Source organism: Anopheles coluzzii, chromosome 2 (assembly GCF_943734685.1).
Source record: "Anopheles coluzzii chromosome 2, AcolN3, whole genome shotgun sequence".
NCBI classification, from domain to species: domain Eukaryota; kingdom Metazoa; phylum Arthropoda; class Insecta; order Diptera; family Culicidae; genus Anopheles; species Anopheles coluzzii.
The window spans coordinates 119515311-119535425 of NC_064670.1; the positions used below are offsets into that span (position 1 = coordinate 119515311).

At 44.7% G+C, this 20115-nt stretch overlaps 1 protein-coding gene across 6 annotated transcripts in view; it reads right to left on the bottom strand.

Moving 5' to 3' along the window:
* LOC120949869 (hornerin) overlaps positions 1-20115 on the bottom strand; it is a 46582-nt gene that overhangs the window by 12820 nt on the left and 13647 nt on the right. For all 6 annotated transcript variants that reach the window (XM_040367440.2, XM_040367441.2, XM_040367438.2 and 3 more), the window contains exon 3: positions 4249-4411. In XM_040367440.2, the coding sequence (XP_040223374.2) occupies positions 4249-4410 (162 nt within the window). In that variant the 5' untranslated portion in view covers position 4411. The remainder of the gene's footprint in view (positions 1-4248; positions 4412-20115) is intronic.

A 20115-nucleotide genomic window follows, 5' to 3' on the forward strand; every position in this document is an offset into this window, starting at 1 on the left:
CCATGTGTCTTACAACCACATTGCGCAGTACCACAGCACAACAACACAACACTACAGCCAATGTGGCCATCGCTTCCTCCATCGCGACGCATCGCTGCGGAAAATCATAAACGTAATATAAACTTATTCATATTAAGCGATACAAATCCATTTGGTCCGTTGTTTTCTTCTTGTATTTTTGCCAAGCATCGTTGCCTTGCACTGCCTTTCCTTCGTGTTACGCGGTGTTTGTTTTTATACATCTCGCGTCATAACAGCGTACCACCACACCATGGGTAATACACTACACGGGTAACTGTTTTCTATGATGCACCACACACCGATGCTACGGCGTACGGGCGCGTCGAGTACGCCACCGGAAGCGTAATTGTGATTGAACGAAACGGAAAAAACGGAACAGCGCACCAGCGAAAGCATACGGAACATGAATTTACCATTTATCTGATTGTAACTATAACCACACACATACACAGTAACAAGGATTGCGTTACATACGTGTTTCAGTTTATTACGCAAATTCATAATCTAGTTGATGGAAAAGAATGAAATTTCAGTGGATTTTTATCCTAAAAATTCACTCCACAAACAGGAAAGGAAAAATAAATATGACAAAACCAAGTTAATCCCTCTTCAAACTCCCGCTGACGCCAAAATTTCATGCGCGCAACGAGCTAAATAGTTTAACGCAAAAGGACAAACCCAAAAACGGACACGCTTCATCTGTGTCGTCAGAGCGATCAGATCTCTGATGCGTGTATGCTAAATAATACAAACATAAACACACCCACAACCGGGAACTGGGGACTCGGGACAGACAGTAAAGTAGAAAATCTCCGCACTTTCCCCGCCCACGCGCCACACCAGAGACAAGAACCGCTTATCCTTTACGTCCGTGTTTTTCAGCCGCATTACATAAATAGCTACAATTTGGTGGCCGTGTGCTCCACCAGCGTGCCTTTCTTCCTTCTCCGCATTTTTTTTTTATTACACAACCAAAGCGCGGTTAAATAGAAACCGTCACCCAACACCGGCAGGATGTGTTCAGGATCGACCTTCTGTCTCACCTCCACATCGTTGGGTCGCGTTCCTGGCAAATGCCAGTGTGGGTAGAGGGGGTGAGGGAAAAGGTTAACGTATTTCGGCAAGGATTTGCTCAACTTACTACAAGAGCTTGTCGATTGGCGGGCGGTACAAAAAAAATCATATCCAATCGAAACAATGCCGAAAACACGGATGGAATGGAGCAGCGGAAAAAGCTGGATGCTTAAAAAAGGATGCCTTTTCCCCCTTACTTCGGGCTATTAAGCGAACACACACGCACAGCTAACGGGCCTCGGGAGAAAGGTGTTATACCGGTTCACCGGTTCCACACTCTCTCCCTCTCCCTGAACATTCGGGAAAGTCACCAACGACCAACAAACAAAAAAAGGACACAATCTCGTCAATCCGTAACGCTACCAGAAAGCTACTGCACACACGCACTCGAGGCCCATTCTTCCATGATAAGGGTTGGCAGCAGCAGGTGTGGAGAAATGTGCCCCCGGATAGCAGGGACTTGATAGGATATCAAATGAACTTCACATACACACACACAAGACCCAAACCAAAAAAAGGAAGCGCAACGCAAAAGGTATCAAAATTTAATACCTTCGCCTTGAGGCCGAATTTCGAGCGGCAGTTAGTACCATTCCTGGTGCTGGATATTCCACCATTCCGGGGGCTGTACATTTTTGTTGTATTTTTGTTTCTATTTTTCTCCTCCTCTAAGCTGTGTGTGTGTGTGTGTGTTCACTGCCACCCAGTGTACACACTAACCGGGGGATACTATTGACGGGTTTATACAAATTTCATTTTCAACTGCTTCAATGGTTGGGAGAGAAGCAGTGGGAGTGGGAGGGGAAAAGCTCGCCCCAGGTCGGCACATAGAGTACACGATAAAAGAGACCACTGTTAGAGGGGGGGGGGGGGGGGGGGGGCATGGGAGAGAAAACGACGCCGTGTCACGAGACACAGTCCGCGGGAACGGTCGGTTGTCGGTTGTTTTGTGGCGGATGTTTGTAAATCAGATTAGAGAGAGGAAATTTTTTGAAGCCACGTAGAACACACGTTTGGGAAGGTGGGAAGCTAGGGAGCTTACACGGCGCGGCCATATACAGGATGGGGGTCCGGGAAAGGAGGGTAGAAGAGAGAAGCCTTTTATTTTTTGGAACATTTCCCATGGTATCTCTCTTGTCCCTGCTACTCAGTTCGGTTATGGTCTTTTTTTGGATTTGGTTTCATGTAGAAAAACAGCAAGCAGCAGAAGGTCCGTCTGCTATATAGAACGAATTTTGTATTTTTTTTGGCTTTTTTTACACACTTATAAATCGGAAAAACTTAAATGTATTACGTGATGTGTGATTTGTTTTATCAAATATGATGAAATCATTCTTCATACAATAAAGGAAACTCTATACCGTAAAGTTACTTTTGACTTGGAGTTGTCCCAGCAGATTACACTGGATTTGAACGTACAACCTGCTTTGCCACAGACCAGGCGCTTAACACGGCGCTATGCATCCTTCATTTGTGAAGGGTGTTTATTGTCCATTTTAATCAACAAGTTCCTCATTTCGTTACCTAAACGTTCATATCTACATATATGAATAACAGTGAATATTAATGAACATCAATTCATATGAAGAACAAATACAAAGTTTAGTTGTTTTTTCCTCCGCTTTTTTTTGCACACTATATGAAAAAGCAATCACACGTTTTCTCGTGCTTTCAAAGAACCAACTTCAATATATTCATCTCATCGCACGAGAACGATGTGCTAACTTTCCATTTGAACATCCGCAAAAAAAAAGGTGCAAACCTCTAGCTCTTCATATCCTTTATACATCCGTCTGCCGATAAAGCTTGCCAATAGATACAGGAAAGGATTTAGAGCCCCGATTCCCAAACACTGATGCTTTCCACATTTCTGATTCTCCCCAACAACCGGTGAAGCAAGAAAGTCAAAGGATTTCGCATAAAGAAGTTCTCCATATAGATATGTGTTCGTTCGCACCCAAAGCCCTTGCAACCCGACGCAACCCAGAAGCAACCAAACACGGATATACACACAACAAAAAGGAACGGAAACGAACTGGTGGAAATAAATAAAATTCCAAAATCACCAGCATATGAACCCTTTTGCCACCTTCTTTACATTCGTATAAAATAAAATCTTTAACTAGCAGGCGGAAGATCGCTACGGCACGAGAAAAAAAAGGACCGTCCCGAAATACACACGCCCGGAACACTCGGGAAAAGCGCAAACCATGCAAAGGTACGGTGCGGAAAAAGCTAATGTTCTAAATCCCTCTGCGTGCTCTTTGCCGAGAGGCCTCTCCCCCCATGGGGTCCGAACCGGTGGGTGCTTCTCGGTGCCATCCGGAATCAGGCACAGCAGCAGAGTCATAACTTTAATATTGAATGACATCACGCAGCAGACGCTTCCACCGACCATTCCCGAGCCACGTGCATCGTGCCAGGACGCACCGTGTCACAGGTCTGCGATCAAACGCACACACACATACACGAGCTTTTGCCGCATGTGGCAGTCCCTTTCAGGATGGAGAAGATGATAAAGTTTTATTGCTCCTTGCTATGGGGATTCTTGCCTCGTCCTCCTCCGTCGTTATTGTCGTCGTCGCTTCATGGCGGCTTGACTTTGCAACAAGCAAGTTGATTTGTTTTACTTTGTGCTTCAACCTTGACTTGTCGTTATTTGATTACTTTTTCCACGTGAGTTATTCACATTCGGGGTGTCCCGGAGCGGGTGGAAGGTACCAATGCTGGCTGGTTTGTGGGTGCGTATGTGTGCGTGTATTTTTGATCTGTTTTTGCTTCTCAATCGTAAAACGTTTCTCATTTTTTGCAACTTCGTCATGTTTTTTTCTTCACTTCAGTACGTTTAGATTATAAAGTGAAACGGGAAGCAAATTTGTATTGATGGAAGCTATTTAAAGATTCGCCGTAATGGTTTCATTCGAAGCTTTTAGGAAGGAAGTCAATTTGGAGCGTGTTTGTTTTATGTTACAACTCAGCCTTATTCTTTACTTAGTACCATATAAAGCGTATCATTTGATAGATGTTTTTAACATACGGTAAGTCTGCACCAAGTCTCAATTCTTCCTAAAAAATCCTCTTAAAATTCATACTAAATTGGTAACCATTGTAAATTTCTAACACGTCAACTTACAATATAGAAACAGTACATACCTGATCGAACGGGCACTGCCTGTGGTGGAGTGTGGCGAGACAGGTGCGGCAGATCGTGTGGCCGCATCCTAGACTGATCGGTGGGCGTAGATTCGCTGCAAACTCGTTGCAGCAAACGGGACAGCTGAGAAACTCTGTCCATTGGGGCGCCTGTATTGGCATTCTGTGAACGAAACGGAAGAAGGGGAAAGTAGTTTAAGCAAAAGAAGACAAAACAAAAAACAAAATGGAAGGCAAATATCTTGGTTTGCATCGCCAGTGAATGGAAATGAATGGAGAAAAGTGGAAGAATTAAAAGCCGAATAGATAGCTACGCGCGAGCGCATGATTAATAGTGCCCCGAGAGCTAGACCGAGAAAGTACCACACAGGTCTGGCAAAAACAGGAAATCGTTTCATCTAATTTCAAACCACTCAAACAGTCCCCATACAGACCCGTCGATCCATTTTTTACCTTGCTACTTGCGCTTTCATGCACAATTTTTGGTTTTTTGCTCGGTCCTCTCACAAATCACTAAACCAGATGCACCCGTCGTTTCCATTTCGATCGTAGTGCAACGGACGCATACTAATAACGAACAAGGCAACAAGGCAAGGTCGTTGGGAAGGTCGTACCGAGCCGGATATGAATGTCGCGCTCTGTAGACACACCGTCATCTAGGCTTTAACAAAAAAAAGACTCCCAGCTTCGAACTAATCCAAAAAGGAGAAAGCACCCACGGCGGCGGCGGCATTGGGCAAATTTATGCTTGGAAAGTTCCGTTTTTTTGTAATACCAACCCAATCGTGTGTACGCACCCGTGCTCTCGTTGTCCAAAACTTCACACTACAGACACATGCCCACACGATCGACCAGAGTTTGACAGAAATGGGCAAAAATGGGCCTGCGTACGGCATTCCGACGTGAGTGAGAGGATGGTTCGTACGTTCCGAACGGATAGGAGGTTTTGTGGGGAGTTGGTTTTTGTGGGTGAACTTTATGATGCCCATTTCCTGCGACACATAAGGTGGAGGGGTGGTACGCATGTACCGTGTGTGTGTGTGTGTGTTTGTGTAGCGCCTCCGGTTTGACGTTGACATTGAGCTGATGGGGCACGGAAGAATGATCATCGCGTGGAATGATAAGTGCCTGCGAGGGAGTCGTGCGCGTTTTACAACACATTGCACATGTGTGTTGGGAGATATTATAGAGAAAAGGCAGTGGTTGAAGCTACACTTTATCTACATTTAAACTATTTTTGTATCAAAGACAGCAATATCTTTGTCTAAGGTTCGATTATAAGGCAATTGCTTAATTTAGAATATTTGATGATTCCGTTTATGAACCCATTTTGTCTAAAATTCTACAATTTAGGTGGACTAATCAGTAGCTTAAGATTAAGAGTAGATGATGGAAAGAATTTAATGCACTCTGTCAAAATTGTATGAATTACACATGAGACTCAGCTTCATAATTCTTAGTCTGATCTTTTAATAAATCTCAAAAAGGGCGAACGCATAAGCAACAACACCTAACTAGAGCCATTATCAATGCAAACATTTACAAATTAAATAATGAAACATTCTTGCAGCTCTTTCAGAAACATTTCAATCGTCCTCACAGATAAACGCGCCACAAATTTTGTCAAATGACGCATGGCAAACCGTTTTTTTTTTTTTGCACTCATGACGCTATCCAACGTCCAACGAAAGCACAACAACCAACGGACAGAGCGCAGCGCCAGTCCATCCATTGCCGGTTCAATCAAAAAAGCTTTAAAAAGCCATCGCTGTTCGCTCGTTGCGAAAGGCCCGAGAAGTGGAATGTCTTCCTCAGTTCCATATATAATCTTAGCGCATCACACCCGCACGACACAGCTCCACTCATCTCTCATCAACATCAACATCGTTTTCATCATCATCATCATCATCGTCATCGCCGCCATCTAGGCATTTCATTTTCACTCTCGATTCGCTTTCTAGCGGGCTTGATTGGCGGGTCTATTCCCCCAAGGGAGAGTGGAGCAAGAAAAGACGGGGCGATGGGCGATGGCCCACTCGTGTGCACCGAATTAGAGAGGAAGCCCTTTTTCTCGCTTTCGTAAGCGCCGTCTCGTTTTTTTGGGGGGTCCAACTGTTCGCTTTCATTTTTTTTTTGTTTTTTTTTCGTACACGGCAGGGGCTGGAAAGCTTATTTTCGGACAATCATCCCTCTAATGTCAGCAGACGGCTTTGACAATCCCTTCCGCAATATAATCGAATTTGTCGAGCTAATCTCCGACCGGGCCCGTCGAGCTATCATCACCCAGCCCAGCAGCCCCAAACTTCCGGGAGGACGATATATATGGAGGATTTGCACGGTGGGAGCATAGACACAAACAAAGGCAGACAACATCTCTGTGCCGATAATAATCCGGTAAATGAAACATACAAAAAATAATGCCGAACATGTATGTGATTTTGAAAACATTCCAACAACCATTCCCGATCAAAGAGCTGTGGATTTGGATCGAAATTGTAAATTGCACTCGTCCCACTGGCATTGGCAAAAAACCCATTGGCACAGGTTGAGAGAACGATGCAGAAAGGAATTGCAATTATCAACAACCTATCGACCCGGATACAAAGGGCCACAGCACACGTACACGTACACACACAATGCACCTCTTTCCTCGACAGTGACACACATTTTGTGTTGGTTGAACAAAGGCTTTATTCTGAAACAGTATATAGGGATGAGAGTATGCCAGGATTTGATTTTTTATTTTCTTTTTGCTTCTTCTTTGAATGTGTGTGCACGATCGTATTAAAATAAATATCAGAACAGAAAGTATAATTGAAGATGCTGTACACCACATGCAACGGGGGAATAATAACAATCAGAATAAATAAGGCCAAACTGTATTTGATCAGTGTCTCTCCTTTTGTGTTTAATCAAGGCTCTGATCATTGTTTCTTTTGGCCATGCATAAAAGGACATTTGATTTTTAAAGCAAGAATTGTTTCCTGAACTATGTTTACAGTTCAAAATATTAAAAATAAATATTATTCTACAATTCCACAGATTAAAAGATTACAAACTTCATCCTAGTACCACGCTTAGGAACTGAAACACTCCCTCGTTCGTTCGTTCTCTCTACTATCCTTAATCTCATTCTGCGAATGTAGTACAGCAAACTGTAAATGGTGCTTTTGCCAAGGGGTTTTCACCACGAAACCAGCATTAAGAAATAAGAAGATAATTAGATAAGCCTCGACGACCCCCATCCCCCAATTCCTCGCCCCATTTAAAGACGCAAAGATACAGTCACAGAACGCGAGTCTTTTAAAACCAAAATCCCTTAAGTAGCTCCATCCACTGGTAGGAACATGGGCAAGCGATGCGATTAAAAAAAAAAAAAAAACCAACCCCACCCGCTTTCCTTTTACAAGGAACACCGACCAACGCTAGGCAACGAAAGCCAACGCAGCCAACAGTGACACAAAACTGAAGGATATACAAACGTTGGAAAGAAATAAACCTAAAAAGAAACATACCAACACTGAGAACGAGAGAGAAAAATAGTATGGATCCCACGTTGGACACGCCATGACCCGGTTAGACCCTGAACGTACTATTTCTTCGTTTTCTTCTTCTTTTAGTATAGCAAATAAGGAGGGTAAAGAGGGCAGTGGTGGTGGGCCGACGGTAGACACGTATAGTGCAACATTGTTGTCTCGTACCCTGTCAGAAGAAATCGATTGCCGCGCGGCTCTTGCCTTGGGTGAGTGGGTGATATAAGGAGTGTTGTCGCGACAACATTTGGTAGAGGTTGGTAATGATTTTTTGTTTGTTTGTTGTTGCAACCACCACGCTTACCACTATTACCATCCTTTCCATGGCACTCTGGCTAGAACTGGAGAACCCGTATGAAAAATAACAATCAGTATTCCGGTTTTGGATTCCATTCCCGCGTAGTTTGGTTTATGAATTGATGGAATCATTTTGTTGGTTGCCCAACTCGGTGGTTTGCAACCGAATTTGCCACCCGTCAAATGAAGTATACTTGTGAAAATTAAATAATACCTCTGGAAGTGTGTCAATGTCGCACACATGTCAAGGGAGAAGTGTATTGAGACAAGTTTGAGAAGAGAAAAAAATACATTGGATTATACAATGCAAAAATGTTTTTGGGACGGACATTGAGGCAACTTCCAGCAATGCGAGTGACAGCCGATAGTTACCAATGGATGATTCATAACTGAAAAATGATATTTTCCGTGGTAATTTTATCGGCTTTATAGACATATCTGACAGCATTCTGAGGCGCTAATGCAATTTCAGGCAACTTTAACGAGTTATAGCGTGAAAAGGACGTCGATCAGCGTAGTACAAACAGAGCACTGTACAAAGTTACAGAAACATCTTGGACATTTTGAGTTCTAAATACCATCTGTCTAATATCAACCTTCTCTAGGGCCTATTAAAACTGATTGAGAATGAATACTGAACACGCAAATAAGTCTAGTCTTTGGCGTTACAACCCATCCGGGTCTAGTGCAATGATTCCAGAATAATCAGTTCTGTTCATATGCCCTACACTTGACATTAAGAGCACAAAGAATTCTCAGATGTAGCAAGTGGACTGACCGCAGCATTAGTAAGACACCAAACGAAACAGCTAAAAGTACCTACAAATCCTACATTTGAGTACAGTTCATAATAAACAAAAATACCTAAATGGTAGTTAATTTTGCTCTATTCCTGCTATCGGCTATATTTCTTTTTCTCAAAAACATCTCAAAAACATAAATCACCAAAGAACCGAACGAAAACAAAGAATCCAGCAGCGAACTAATTAAAGATAAAAAGTTTTGCTAACCAAACGAGTAAAACCCTGAAGCAGGCTGTAATTTCACACGCTACACACTTCCCACGACACCAAGCAAACGCAAACAAAGCGAAATCCTGCGATCGGAAAACTTTATATGGCAATTATGCACCTTCCCTGCTGCCTCTTCCTGCCATTTCCCGCAAGAATTCCCCGCTTTCCTTGTATTGATACACTCTCTGTGTTATTCTCTCTTTTCCTCCACCACCAGCCTTCGGTCCCAGCTGTTCGCCACGTATGCAAACTTTTTCCTTCCTGCCCTATGGCCCGAAACGATCAGCCAAAGAGTGCTATTGTCGGTTAGCAGCAGCAGCAGCAGCAGCAGGCCCCAATTTGTGTATCTCCCCGCTGGTTCTCCGAACAACGAAGGCGCGTACTTGCCACTTCATGCGATATCGCACGCGCCTTCACACTTCACGCGCTCAAACCATTGCATCCGTGCGAGATATGGGGGGTGGGAAAAGTTGGTCCTCCCGGGTACACGATGCACCACTACCATCAGCTAGCCATCACCACCACCACCACCACCAGTCAGTCCCGAGAGTGAAAACGCATGCAGAACGTGACGCAAAGATAGAGGACGCGTGCGCCAAAGCAAGGCGGCAGAACGGGAGGCTGCCGGCTGCAAGACGAGCGCGGGGATCCGAAGCCGATGGTGCAAAAGCTTCATTTTCAATGAACCCAATTTTCCGCACAATTAAGAGCCTTTCCTTTGCCTATCTCGCTTGGCTCGCTGGTCTGCCGTTGCCGTTGCTGTTGCTGCTCGTTGCTTGAGGCGCTTCTGTCGCTTCCCTTGGGAGGCTGGAGACTGGCGAAGCGAGCCGAACGAACCACACCGAGCCACTTCCGGATCCGGTGGTGGGAAGCCGTGGGACCACGCGGGTGGATAAGAATGGCAAACGCGTGAGTTTATGTGCAGTTGGTTCCGCTCCCAGGACAACCCTTTTTGCCGAAAATCTTCCAACTACCACCGGGGCCGGTACATTCAATTGTTGTTAGAGGAAGCAAATTGAATAACACAGTGATGGGTGTAATATTGAGGGTGAGATCAAACCACGAAATTCTGTCAAGCGAAGATTTGTTCAAAGCACAATTAAGTAGTCTTTTCTTTTGGGTACAACAAAGGTATTTTTGCCTGAATAACAGCATTATCAAGAACTGCTGATACTTTTTCAACGTTTCCAATTGTTCATATATCGTTAGCAGTTTTCAAACATATGAGAGAAACTGTCAACAATCATAGATAAACTAAAGGGTTGCCAGCTATCGGCTTTTTAAAATCCACTTGCGACACACTGTACCAACGCCGCAATTCTGTTGAACTTTGGAGCTTTACACTGTATATTACCACGTAAGTTGACTGTTCGGTCCTTCTTCTTCTTCTTTGGCTCAACAACCGATGTCGGTCAAGGCCTGCCTGTACCCACTTGTGGGCTTGGCTTTCAGTGACTAATTGATTCCCCCCCATAGCAGGATAGTCAGTCCTACGTATGGCGGCGCGGTCTATTTGGGGATTGAACCCATGACGGGCATGTTGTTAAGTCGTACGAGTTGACGACTGTACTACGAGACCGGTTCGGTCCTTACTACCTAATTAAAAAATACAACAAGCATTTAATACAAGGCCAAGGTTGCGTCAGACGTAGTCAGATGTTATAACAACGTCAGCAAATGTTGAACAATAACTCTGCTATTAACTTGTTCTTACACCTATTTTACTACTACCACTAACCTTACGATTATTTCTCTTGGATTTGTATGTTAGTATCAGTAAGTAATTGAAAAATGTTTAGTCAATATTCTTAAAAAATAGCATTTTACCAAAAATCTTTACATAAAATCCTACTTACACATACGCTACTCACTGTTAGTAATGGAACTTTCTTTCCCCTTTTGCAATCACGCTTCAATTTCCGCTTGCTCTACCGCCTTCCTTCCAAAAAAGTTCACTTCATACACAACCGGGCAGCCACGGCTAAACTGGTGGGTTGGGGTGGGGGAGGTCTGCTAGGTTGGCAGTTTTCCATTAAAGTTTTAGCCCAACGGAAGCTTGCCGAACGACGCACCAAACCAAACGCGGACACCGACACAGCGGCACACGGGCACGTCTCTTCGTACACAGCTTCCCTTTCACGCCAAACATGGCTTCCCACACACCTATCACGCGGAATATTCACTCGGAAGCCGAGCCAACGATAATATGCGCCCCGTGCTCCCACCACGACTACCTTCTATTCTTCCTTCAAGCATACCAGGCAACGGAATAGCATCTCACGCGCGCTGCACGATCTGTTGTAGTTATTATTCATAACTTCTTGTGCAGGCAGGCAATACCGTCCGTCGCCAACACCGTGTCGCAGCGTACGCAGCGCCAAATGCCACAAATGCCACAGATAATGTGGCAAAAGCACCAGCCACCAGACCTATTAGGGCGCTGGTGATCTCGTGAACGAGCGCGGCAGCTTATGCAGATGCTTCGCTAGATGGAAAACCGGAAAAAGCTTGCAATCGGGGGGAACATATTGGAATGGTAAACGGGCCCCCGAACAAGGCAGCGACGTCTTACCAGGAAGATTGTATTTCATCTTGTGCACGATAAAGATAGAGTTGAACGTTTGTAGTACAGCTACTATTTTAATAAAACACAACTTTCTTTTAACAAAATGATAAACCGAGCAAACGGCACACACTGTTCCGGTTACTTCAGAAAGCTTTTCTGTTCCATCGTGCGGCACACGGCACCGTCGTGCAACACATTTTACGATACAAATACGTTTGTTTTGCTCTCCCTCCCAAGGCTTCACACAAACGCCGAACAATGGCAAACCCCATTCTCCCCAGGGGGAGGATAAAAGCAAGCGATCGGCGGAAGCCGGAAATCGGAACTTTTATCCTTACAATGTTCAACTATTACAACATAATGTTCTCCTTTTTTTTGAGGAAGCTGTGTTTCCTTTCCTTCTCAATTTTCCAAGACCTCCTCGGGGACTATGGTTAACCTTTTGTAATATTTTACCGCATCCCCTCCCTCCCTGAAACACCCGGACTCCTGCATTCTCCCCACTGCCAAAATAAACTGCTGTATGCTTTTACCTCTAATGAAAGTGTGCTCGGCGCTGCTCGCGGAACAATGTGAACCGGGAGAGTGTAACCTAACGAACATACGCCGGTGGCTTCCTTCGTTTCATTCTTTTCTGCATTCAATGGGGCAAAGGGGTCCGGCAGCACGACGCCGGGAAAGCTCAAACAAATTCCAAACTTGTTCCTTCCCTCTCTCTCTCTCTCTCTCTCTCTCTCTCTCTCTCTCTCTCTCTCTCTCTCTCTCTCTCTCTCTCTCTCTCTCTCTCTCTCTCGCTCTCTCTCTCTCTCTCTCTCTCTCTTTTTCTCTCTCTTTACATGACCATCAGCATAGCCATTGCTTCCTTCCGCCCGCCACAATTCGTTTACGGTCGCTTTTCGCTCAATTATTTCCACGCTGCCTCTCTCCACAGTTTACTGGAACTTCCCGCGGCCACGGAGGGGGGAGGGGTACTTCCGGCTGAGGGGTGCAGCAAAGCAAAAAAACGAGACCAAAAACAGTGAAGGAAAGAAACAAATTAGATACAGTCCGGAATTTCTTGTCCGCATGTTTTTTTTCCTTCATTTTGGCAGACAAAGTTGAGGGAAGAAGCAAGATGGTAGCAGCGTGACTGACGCCCGTTTGGAAGGGGAAAGGGTCCGAGAGACACAAAACTTTCACCTCAAAATTTCGGCTTCGAGACACTTTCGTTAACGAGCCCCGTCGGAGCCACCTTCTTTGCTGTTTTGGGCGAGGATTAGTTGTCTGTGCGTGTTCAAGCGTATCTGTGTTTGTGTATGAATAATTCCGAGCGTTAAGGTAGAAACCACTTCACTGCCAATTTCGATTAGATCGTGCGTAAAGAGGACACAAGTGTACGTAACAACCGAAATTACTAACAACGCCGCGGAAGGCAACCCCTCCTCCATCACGCAGTTCCGACAGCCACAAACCTGTCGGAACGTTACGATTTCCCAAGACATCTCGAATAATAACATTTTCCAACAACCGAACAACCGAACACTGGGTTGGGGAAAGGAAGGATGAGAAAAGGCAAGAACAGCGAGCAAATGAACGGTGAAGAACGATCAACGCTAACGCCAAACTATCTCCACACCAAGGCCCGAAATGCCCATTTTAGCGTAACCGTACTTGATGGTATCGGTGTAGAAGGTAGAAGTCAAATGACATGAACCCTTAAAGGGGAATTATCGTTTAGCTGCTACATAGTAGCGGAACAGTTTTCTCCAAAGCATTCCAGAGCAATTCCCTTCCAACGTAATGGCTTCAGATCTCAATCACAGCTGGAAAATATCTCTTGAGATTTGATTGGATCTTGGATTCTCTGGAAGATTGGATTGCCACCTCCGTCTAGAGTGCTCCAGGATACGATAACTGTAAAGTGGAATTGACTGAGAACACACATAACTAAGCCATTAAGATCATTTAAAGCGGTAAAATAAAACCAAAGTCGCTACAATATTGAAAAATGTTCATCAAACATTTCAAGCTTAGCTCCCAAATATCTTTTGTATTTTCTACGGATCCCAATTCTAGCCAACCTCTTAATGTAAGTCTTGTTTTTAAGGTACGAATTTAAACATATCCTTTTAAAGGAAAAAAAAACTGATGTAGGAAGGCATGATAGCTCCGTTTCTTTATGTATAGGATTACTTCAGGTTAGATCTTAGGACCCACGACTAAGGACATGATTCTCAATGTACTTTGATAAGGCTCGGATTCATGTTTAAACACAACTCTAATTAATGTTTATTCTTACTGACATCAAATCATTATTCAGAATGGATCAGAATACGTCCTGGTGATAGAGAAGAGAGGAGAAATTCTCCTAAAATTGAGAAAATATCGCTTGAAGATAATAAAACCCCAAGCTTTTGCGACCAAACTACAATATTACAACCATCATTGCACCAATTGCACTTGCACACACTGTGCCCTCGAAGGTTAACGTACGGTGAAATGATGCACAGTTGCTGATGCTTGCTTGATGGAGCAGGAGCGCGCCCGCGCACCAAGACTGGGCAGGATGATGCTGGTAGGATGTAACCAATTTCAATTCCATCCTTACCCTATCGTGTGAACCATCGGCCATTGCCTCCCTTGACAGTAGAGGGAGGTTCGGTTTGCAAGCGTCTTTCTTGAGAATCTTGTGGTCGGTTCTGCCAGCAGTTCTCCACCACCACCACGATGGCAAAAGACGGTTGACGTTGATGCGGTTTTCCCTTTCCCTGCGCCATCATCACACTTCCCACCAACCAGCGCCTCAAACGAAAATCTCAAGAAGTGGAAGTGTTTGCGTACTTTCCCGTCCATCGTCGTCTTTCCACTACTTCTCCCCCCCAAGCCACACACACACACACAGACCAGCCCTTCGTACAAGTAAAACACGGTGTGTGCAAAACATCCTCCTTCCGCAACGCGACAGCACGAAAGCCACAGGCAAACCAAACTTGTCTATCTTGCGCTATCCTGCGCTTTCCACCCAAAATGGACGGAAAGCTCTCGCTTCCCATCTCCAATCCCTCCTGCCCCACGTTTTGTACGGGAGCAAAAGGTGGGTTGGGTGGAATCGTTTGCTCCTTCTTCGCGCTAAGCCGATGATGCCTGATTGAAGCGCCACACAGCAGCACGCGCCTTCCGGTCGGTTAAAGTTTTATCGTTATTTAGCAGCTTGATGAACCATTGTTTCTTATGGTTTATTTTTATGCCCTCCATCCTGCTCCGCCATCTCAAGGTGCTCGCGGGTGGATTTGGCTCTCCGCTTACTAAACCACTCCTCGTACTTTCTTCATGCATTGAAAATGAGGCAAGCTAGCTAAGCGCTAAAGGTAAGTGTTGTACCCCTTGTAACACCGCCCTAGGAGAGCTTTCGCTTTCACCCGAAAACCGCGCGGACGCCAACAATACAGCAACATTCTCGCACCGCAAAAGGTGCTTCCGAGCGAGCTGAAGCAAAGCGGCGAACAAAAGCGGCGGACAAAATTACAATTACACCCGGACTTAACCCCGCGCCCCGGTCGCGCCGTTCCGGTCTTTCACAAAGGAGACCGAGATTTTTGCTAACGCAATCGAACGCAATATCCCACGACAAAACCCTTCTTGAAAACGTTGCCCACTGGTTGGCTGGTGGCGGTACAGCAACTGTGCTTTGTGAAATTGGAAAACTAACGACGGAAGGAGAGGGGGGAGAAAATTTAATCTCCATCAAAAACTTTAAGCTCTACATCCGCCACACTGTGAAAGAGTTTGATTTGAGCAAATAAAGCGAACGAAACGTTGTGGACAGGCGCGCACGTCGCCGGCAGTCTTCCTTGGTGGGGGTTTCGATCGTGAGACGGTGCTGCGGTTTTTGTGGCGATGCCGCGTTGTTGTAACTGTCAAAAGTAAGCAAAACAAGACAAAACTCAGCACTGATTTACAACAAAATGGATTTAATTATTCAAGCCAAGCTTCTTGGAGCAATTTCCGAAACAGAATGCCATTTCTTCTTCAAATTCTCAAGTAATACAATCAGCGCAATCTTGGAAAACTCACTGAGCTTCAGAAAGACCGACAGTTCCGCGAACTAATTGAAAACATTCATAGTAATCCTCTCGCCCAACCTCTCAAACTGATTCTGTAACGGACTCGTCCGTTTGTCGCAGAAAAAAAAAAAGTTTTTTTACACCATTTTATTACACTTTTCGCACACCTACCCAGCACAAAACGGATTGTGGAAAACCCAACGTACCTCCAAAAAGGGATGATTTAGCTGCGGACCATTTTTCCGACATGCTTTTGTTTTTTCCACACCTGTGCGTGCAGCACAGTGCCGAACGAGACACACACGGAAGGAAGGAAGTCATTTTCGCTTTACTAACTGATGGAACCGTTTTTCTTGTACGGTTTTTCGTTTCCGAATTCGTAATGTCGTAACAGAAACCCCCTCCTGGTCTCCGTACTTTTTTGACCCCATTTTGATTTGGTGCTTGCTTGCTTGCTTTCGGTGTGTATTCGTGTCACGTAATCCAGCCACCGCCAACAACGAACAAGGTTTACACAACCACACCACCCACCACCAGGTTTGTTGTAGAGTAAAAGGGAAACTGATCGCGTGGCCAAAAAGATTTTCCACACGATTCCACTGCCCGCACGCCATGCTGCACACTGATCAGTGCCGACAGGCGAATTATGTAGTGCACACAGCCACACACGTGCTGCTTCCGGAAGGCTTACACACGTCCAAACTCATTCTGCCGTTCTCGGATTTTCACACAAACAATGAAATCCATCCCCCACCTCACAAATGTTACAATTTTTAGGGATTTTTTGTTTGTTGTTCTGTGCTTGCTTGTTGGTTAGATTCCATTCCAACAAGGGCAACCCCACAACCCACAAACAAAGCAAAGTCAACGCAGAAACACAAAGGAAGGGAAAATGCAACACGATAAAGCCCGCACAGCACCACCAGCGGGAGGAAAAGTTTGATCTAGTAAAAGTCGAAAAGCCGATGATGTCGATGTCCCGGGGTCTCGCTCAGGACTTTCGATTACAGTTCATTGGTGCGCAGCAGCGGGAAGAAAGGTCCCTTGGTATCCCATCATGTGTTTGGTACCATGCATGTAAACCAGGCCCCACATCATCCTGCCGACCTGAAGCAAACACACACACATACATATCTAATAATGTCGTATTACAATAACACCTTCGCCGTTTGGCTCATTTTCTCATGCCACTCATGCCACGGCAAATCGCGTTACGGACGAAATTGAATTTTCTGATCCTCGGGATAATATTCCAGAGGCTGTGACAACACCAAAGGCAGGGGCACGGTTCGCAAAACCTCAAATATTTTCATCATCATAAGGCGGCGGTGCTTGGGTGACATTTGACGGCTACTGGGGCCGGTAAAACCAAAGCAAACAACAACAACAGCAAAAAAGGGTCTTGTGCAGGACCAAATCAAACCTTCTTAAATTTGTTGGTAAATGAAGAACACTACATGCAAGCGTAGCGAGCAAGGAAGCATGTTGAAGGGTAAAGAAAATATCCTTTATTTTGTTTTTTTTTTTGTCGTTTTGGTCTCCAAATTCACATGTGGGTAAGCCATCCCTTGCTGATAACAAAGAAAGAACCTCCAGAGGGACTTTGAAATCGAGACATAACCTTCAAAGGACACTCGTACCTTGTCCTTAGCCGTAGAAGACAAGCATATTACGATCAGCACTGTGTGCGAAATTGGTGGAACCCTCTTCAGTGGCATTTACTATGAAATGAACTGAAAATTGAAGCCAACTCTCCCAACAAAAAAGGGGCAAAAATTGTGAAGAGGGAAAAAAACCTCAATTTACTCCTCATTTGCTTCTGATGCGTTTTGCCGTTACGGTTTTAGAGGGTTTGAATTTTTCGTATGATTGGCTTTTAGCATTTTTCTTCATTTCATTTCAGGACCGTTTAGGAATGGCAGTACGAAGACATTATTGACTACAGTCGATGTGCAAAAAAACACTCCAACCAAAAGTTGTCCGGTAACGGACAAATCGTTGTCCGGTTTTGAAAGTAAGAAAGAGAGCCATTTAACTATTCGGGTCATTATCACCGTTTTGGTGCTTCCAGTGTCTAATGATAAGTGCCGAGACCCCGTGTCATTGCCAATGCTACGAGGGACACGGTCGACATGGCAAACTTAATACCCGCGCCACTTGACCGGTCCCGGTCCAGACGACCCTAACTTGATGCTACCGGCGTTCGATCCTTTTACGGTCACCTTCAGTCCTCCCCCAAGAGACAGGCTCTCCTGGGGTCATTTAATTAGCGTTAGAGCAAGAACCTCACTGCTGACGTACGTTGGTGCAAACCGTAAACGGACGACAAAACGTAGGGCAATCGTTAGCCTTTTCTTTCTTGTTTTTTGTTGGGACGGGCAATGGTTTTTCTCCGATAAAACGACCCACTAAACTACGAACAGAGTATTACACTTTCTCTGATGCGTAATGTGTTCCCGGGCAGGACATTAGGGACGCAGCGAAATTGATGGTCATAAAGTAGCCTTTGTTTGCGGGAAAAGTGGTCAGTGGGCAGTCCCCTCGGAGAAGGAATAATTTCCAGTTAGAATTGGAAGGTTTTCCCCAAAGGTACGAAATTGACGAAATCTACAGTAAATGCTCCTCTAACAACTGCCAACTGTCTCTCTCATCTTAACTGAACAAACAGTATACTTCAAGATACGTGAAATATCGTAGATGCAAACGGCTCAATTGCAAATCACAGGTTCGCTCGTTCACATTCCGGTAACGTTCTAAAAAAGCCACAAAATGCACAACCTCATCCCCTGATCTGCATCGAAAAGAAGGAGAATAAGGTGGGTTGGGGGCAATGGAGACCATCCAAAGACCATCATGATACGCTCTAATTATGTGCCATCCAATCAAAACATGATGGGGTACATACACACACACCATCATCACCAAGAGAGTCGACGAGTTTTTCTCCCCTTGCTTAGGAGGATGGTGAGTGCCGAGCGAGAACCTGAGGATGCAAAATGGATATGGGAGGGGAGGATATGATGCTGATACGGAGAAACGTGCAAACGTGACCGTATCGTCAAATTAGCACCCCAGAGATGCGCACGGAGTCTTCTTCTTCTGTATGGATTGGAGAGTGTCGTGTCTTCGGCACTTCAGAGTTCGGTGATCCTTCATATTTCTATTCCTAAACGAGACATCATTAAAGGAGCACCACACAACATTTGCAGTGCCAAGGGTGCAACAGATTGGCGCAGTATGTACCTCAATGTGTGTGAATCTCATATTCTTTGTTAGAAAAGTTTGACGTTTTTAATCAAATTAGAACTTGAAACAAATTTTAATATAAGTATATAAACGAACAAGCGCCTCTGTTGGATAGGATCATGTCGTATGCCAAGTGACAATACAGTTGTCTCTAAATTCTAACAACGGCTTACATTAGAATTGAACCACGGGCTGGCGTGTGTCAGTCCGTCGATACATCCCCGGCAGCAAGATTCAACGTTGACATGGGTTGTGCTAAATGCGCTTTTATTCGAACAGTTTACGATCTGACGAAAACTGACCAGAATGAAGCTAAGTTTGACCGTTTGTGAGGCTTGCGTCTCTTTTAAAATAAATCCTGCGATGTAACACGCCAGATGTTACACAAAAGTTAAATTGAGATTTCCCTATGCATTGCTTCAAGTTGGAAGGATTAACTTCAAACCGCGATGGCTTCATCGGACAGCTAATACACCGAAAATACTCTGAGGAATCACACTGATCAAAACACAGAAAAAGCATTTTTTACGACTTCCTTATGTTTTTCAAGATGAAGCATAGCAAGACCGAGCAGCCCGAGATATTGCTCCCACGCAAGCAGCAAACTCGTGACATTCCCAGTCATCAACATGATCGCCTCATCGGCCACATCGCATCGTACACTACCATCATCACAGCAAACGGCTTGAAATGCCACATCGACGCAAAAGTGTACAAGTCTCACTCCGCTAAGAGAGTGAAAACCATCACCAAACCACAGCAGTGATAGCGGGGGCACTGCAAGCAAAGATGATGCGGTTTTCCGTATCTTTACGTTGGAGTTAATGCTGGTGCTCTAGCATTCACAGCGAGTGTCGTTCATGGTGGACAAAAAAGGGAAACCGCATTGTGCAATCGTTTCTTTTAGATGAACTTTTAAGAAGCGAAACAAATTACGAGAGCAGTAGAGAAAAAATGGATAAACCTAGACAATCGTTTAGCCCTCACGCAACTATGTACTACAATTTAAAAAGAAAGAGTAAAGTTGTATGTTTTTAAAGCCCTTCCCGTCCCGACTAAATGGCTTCTAAACATATCATGTGAGAAACGCCACTAAAGCGCCATAAAACAAGAAAAACGCCAAGATTCGCCGTAAACCAACCGCACACAGGCTATTAGAAGTGCATTAC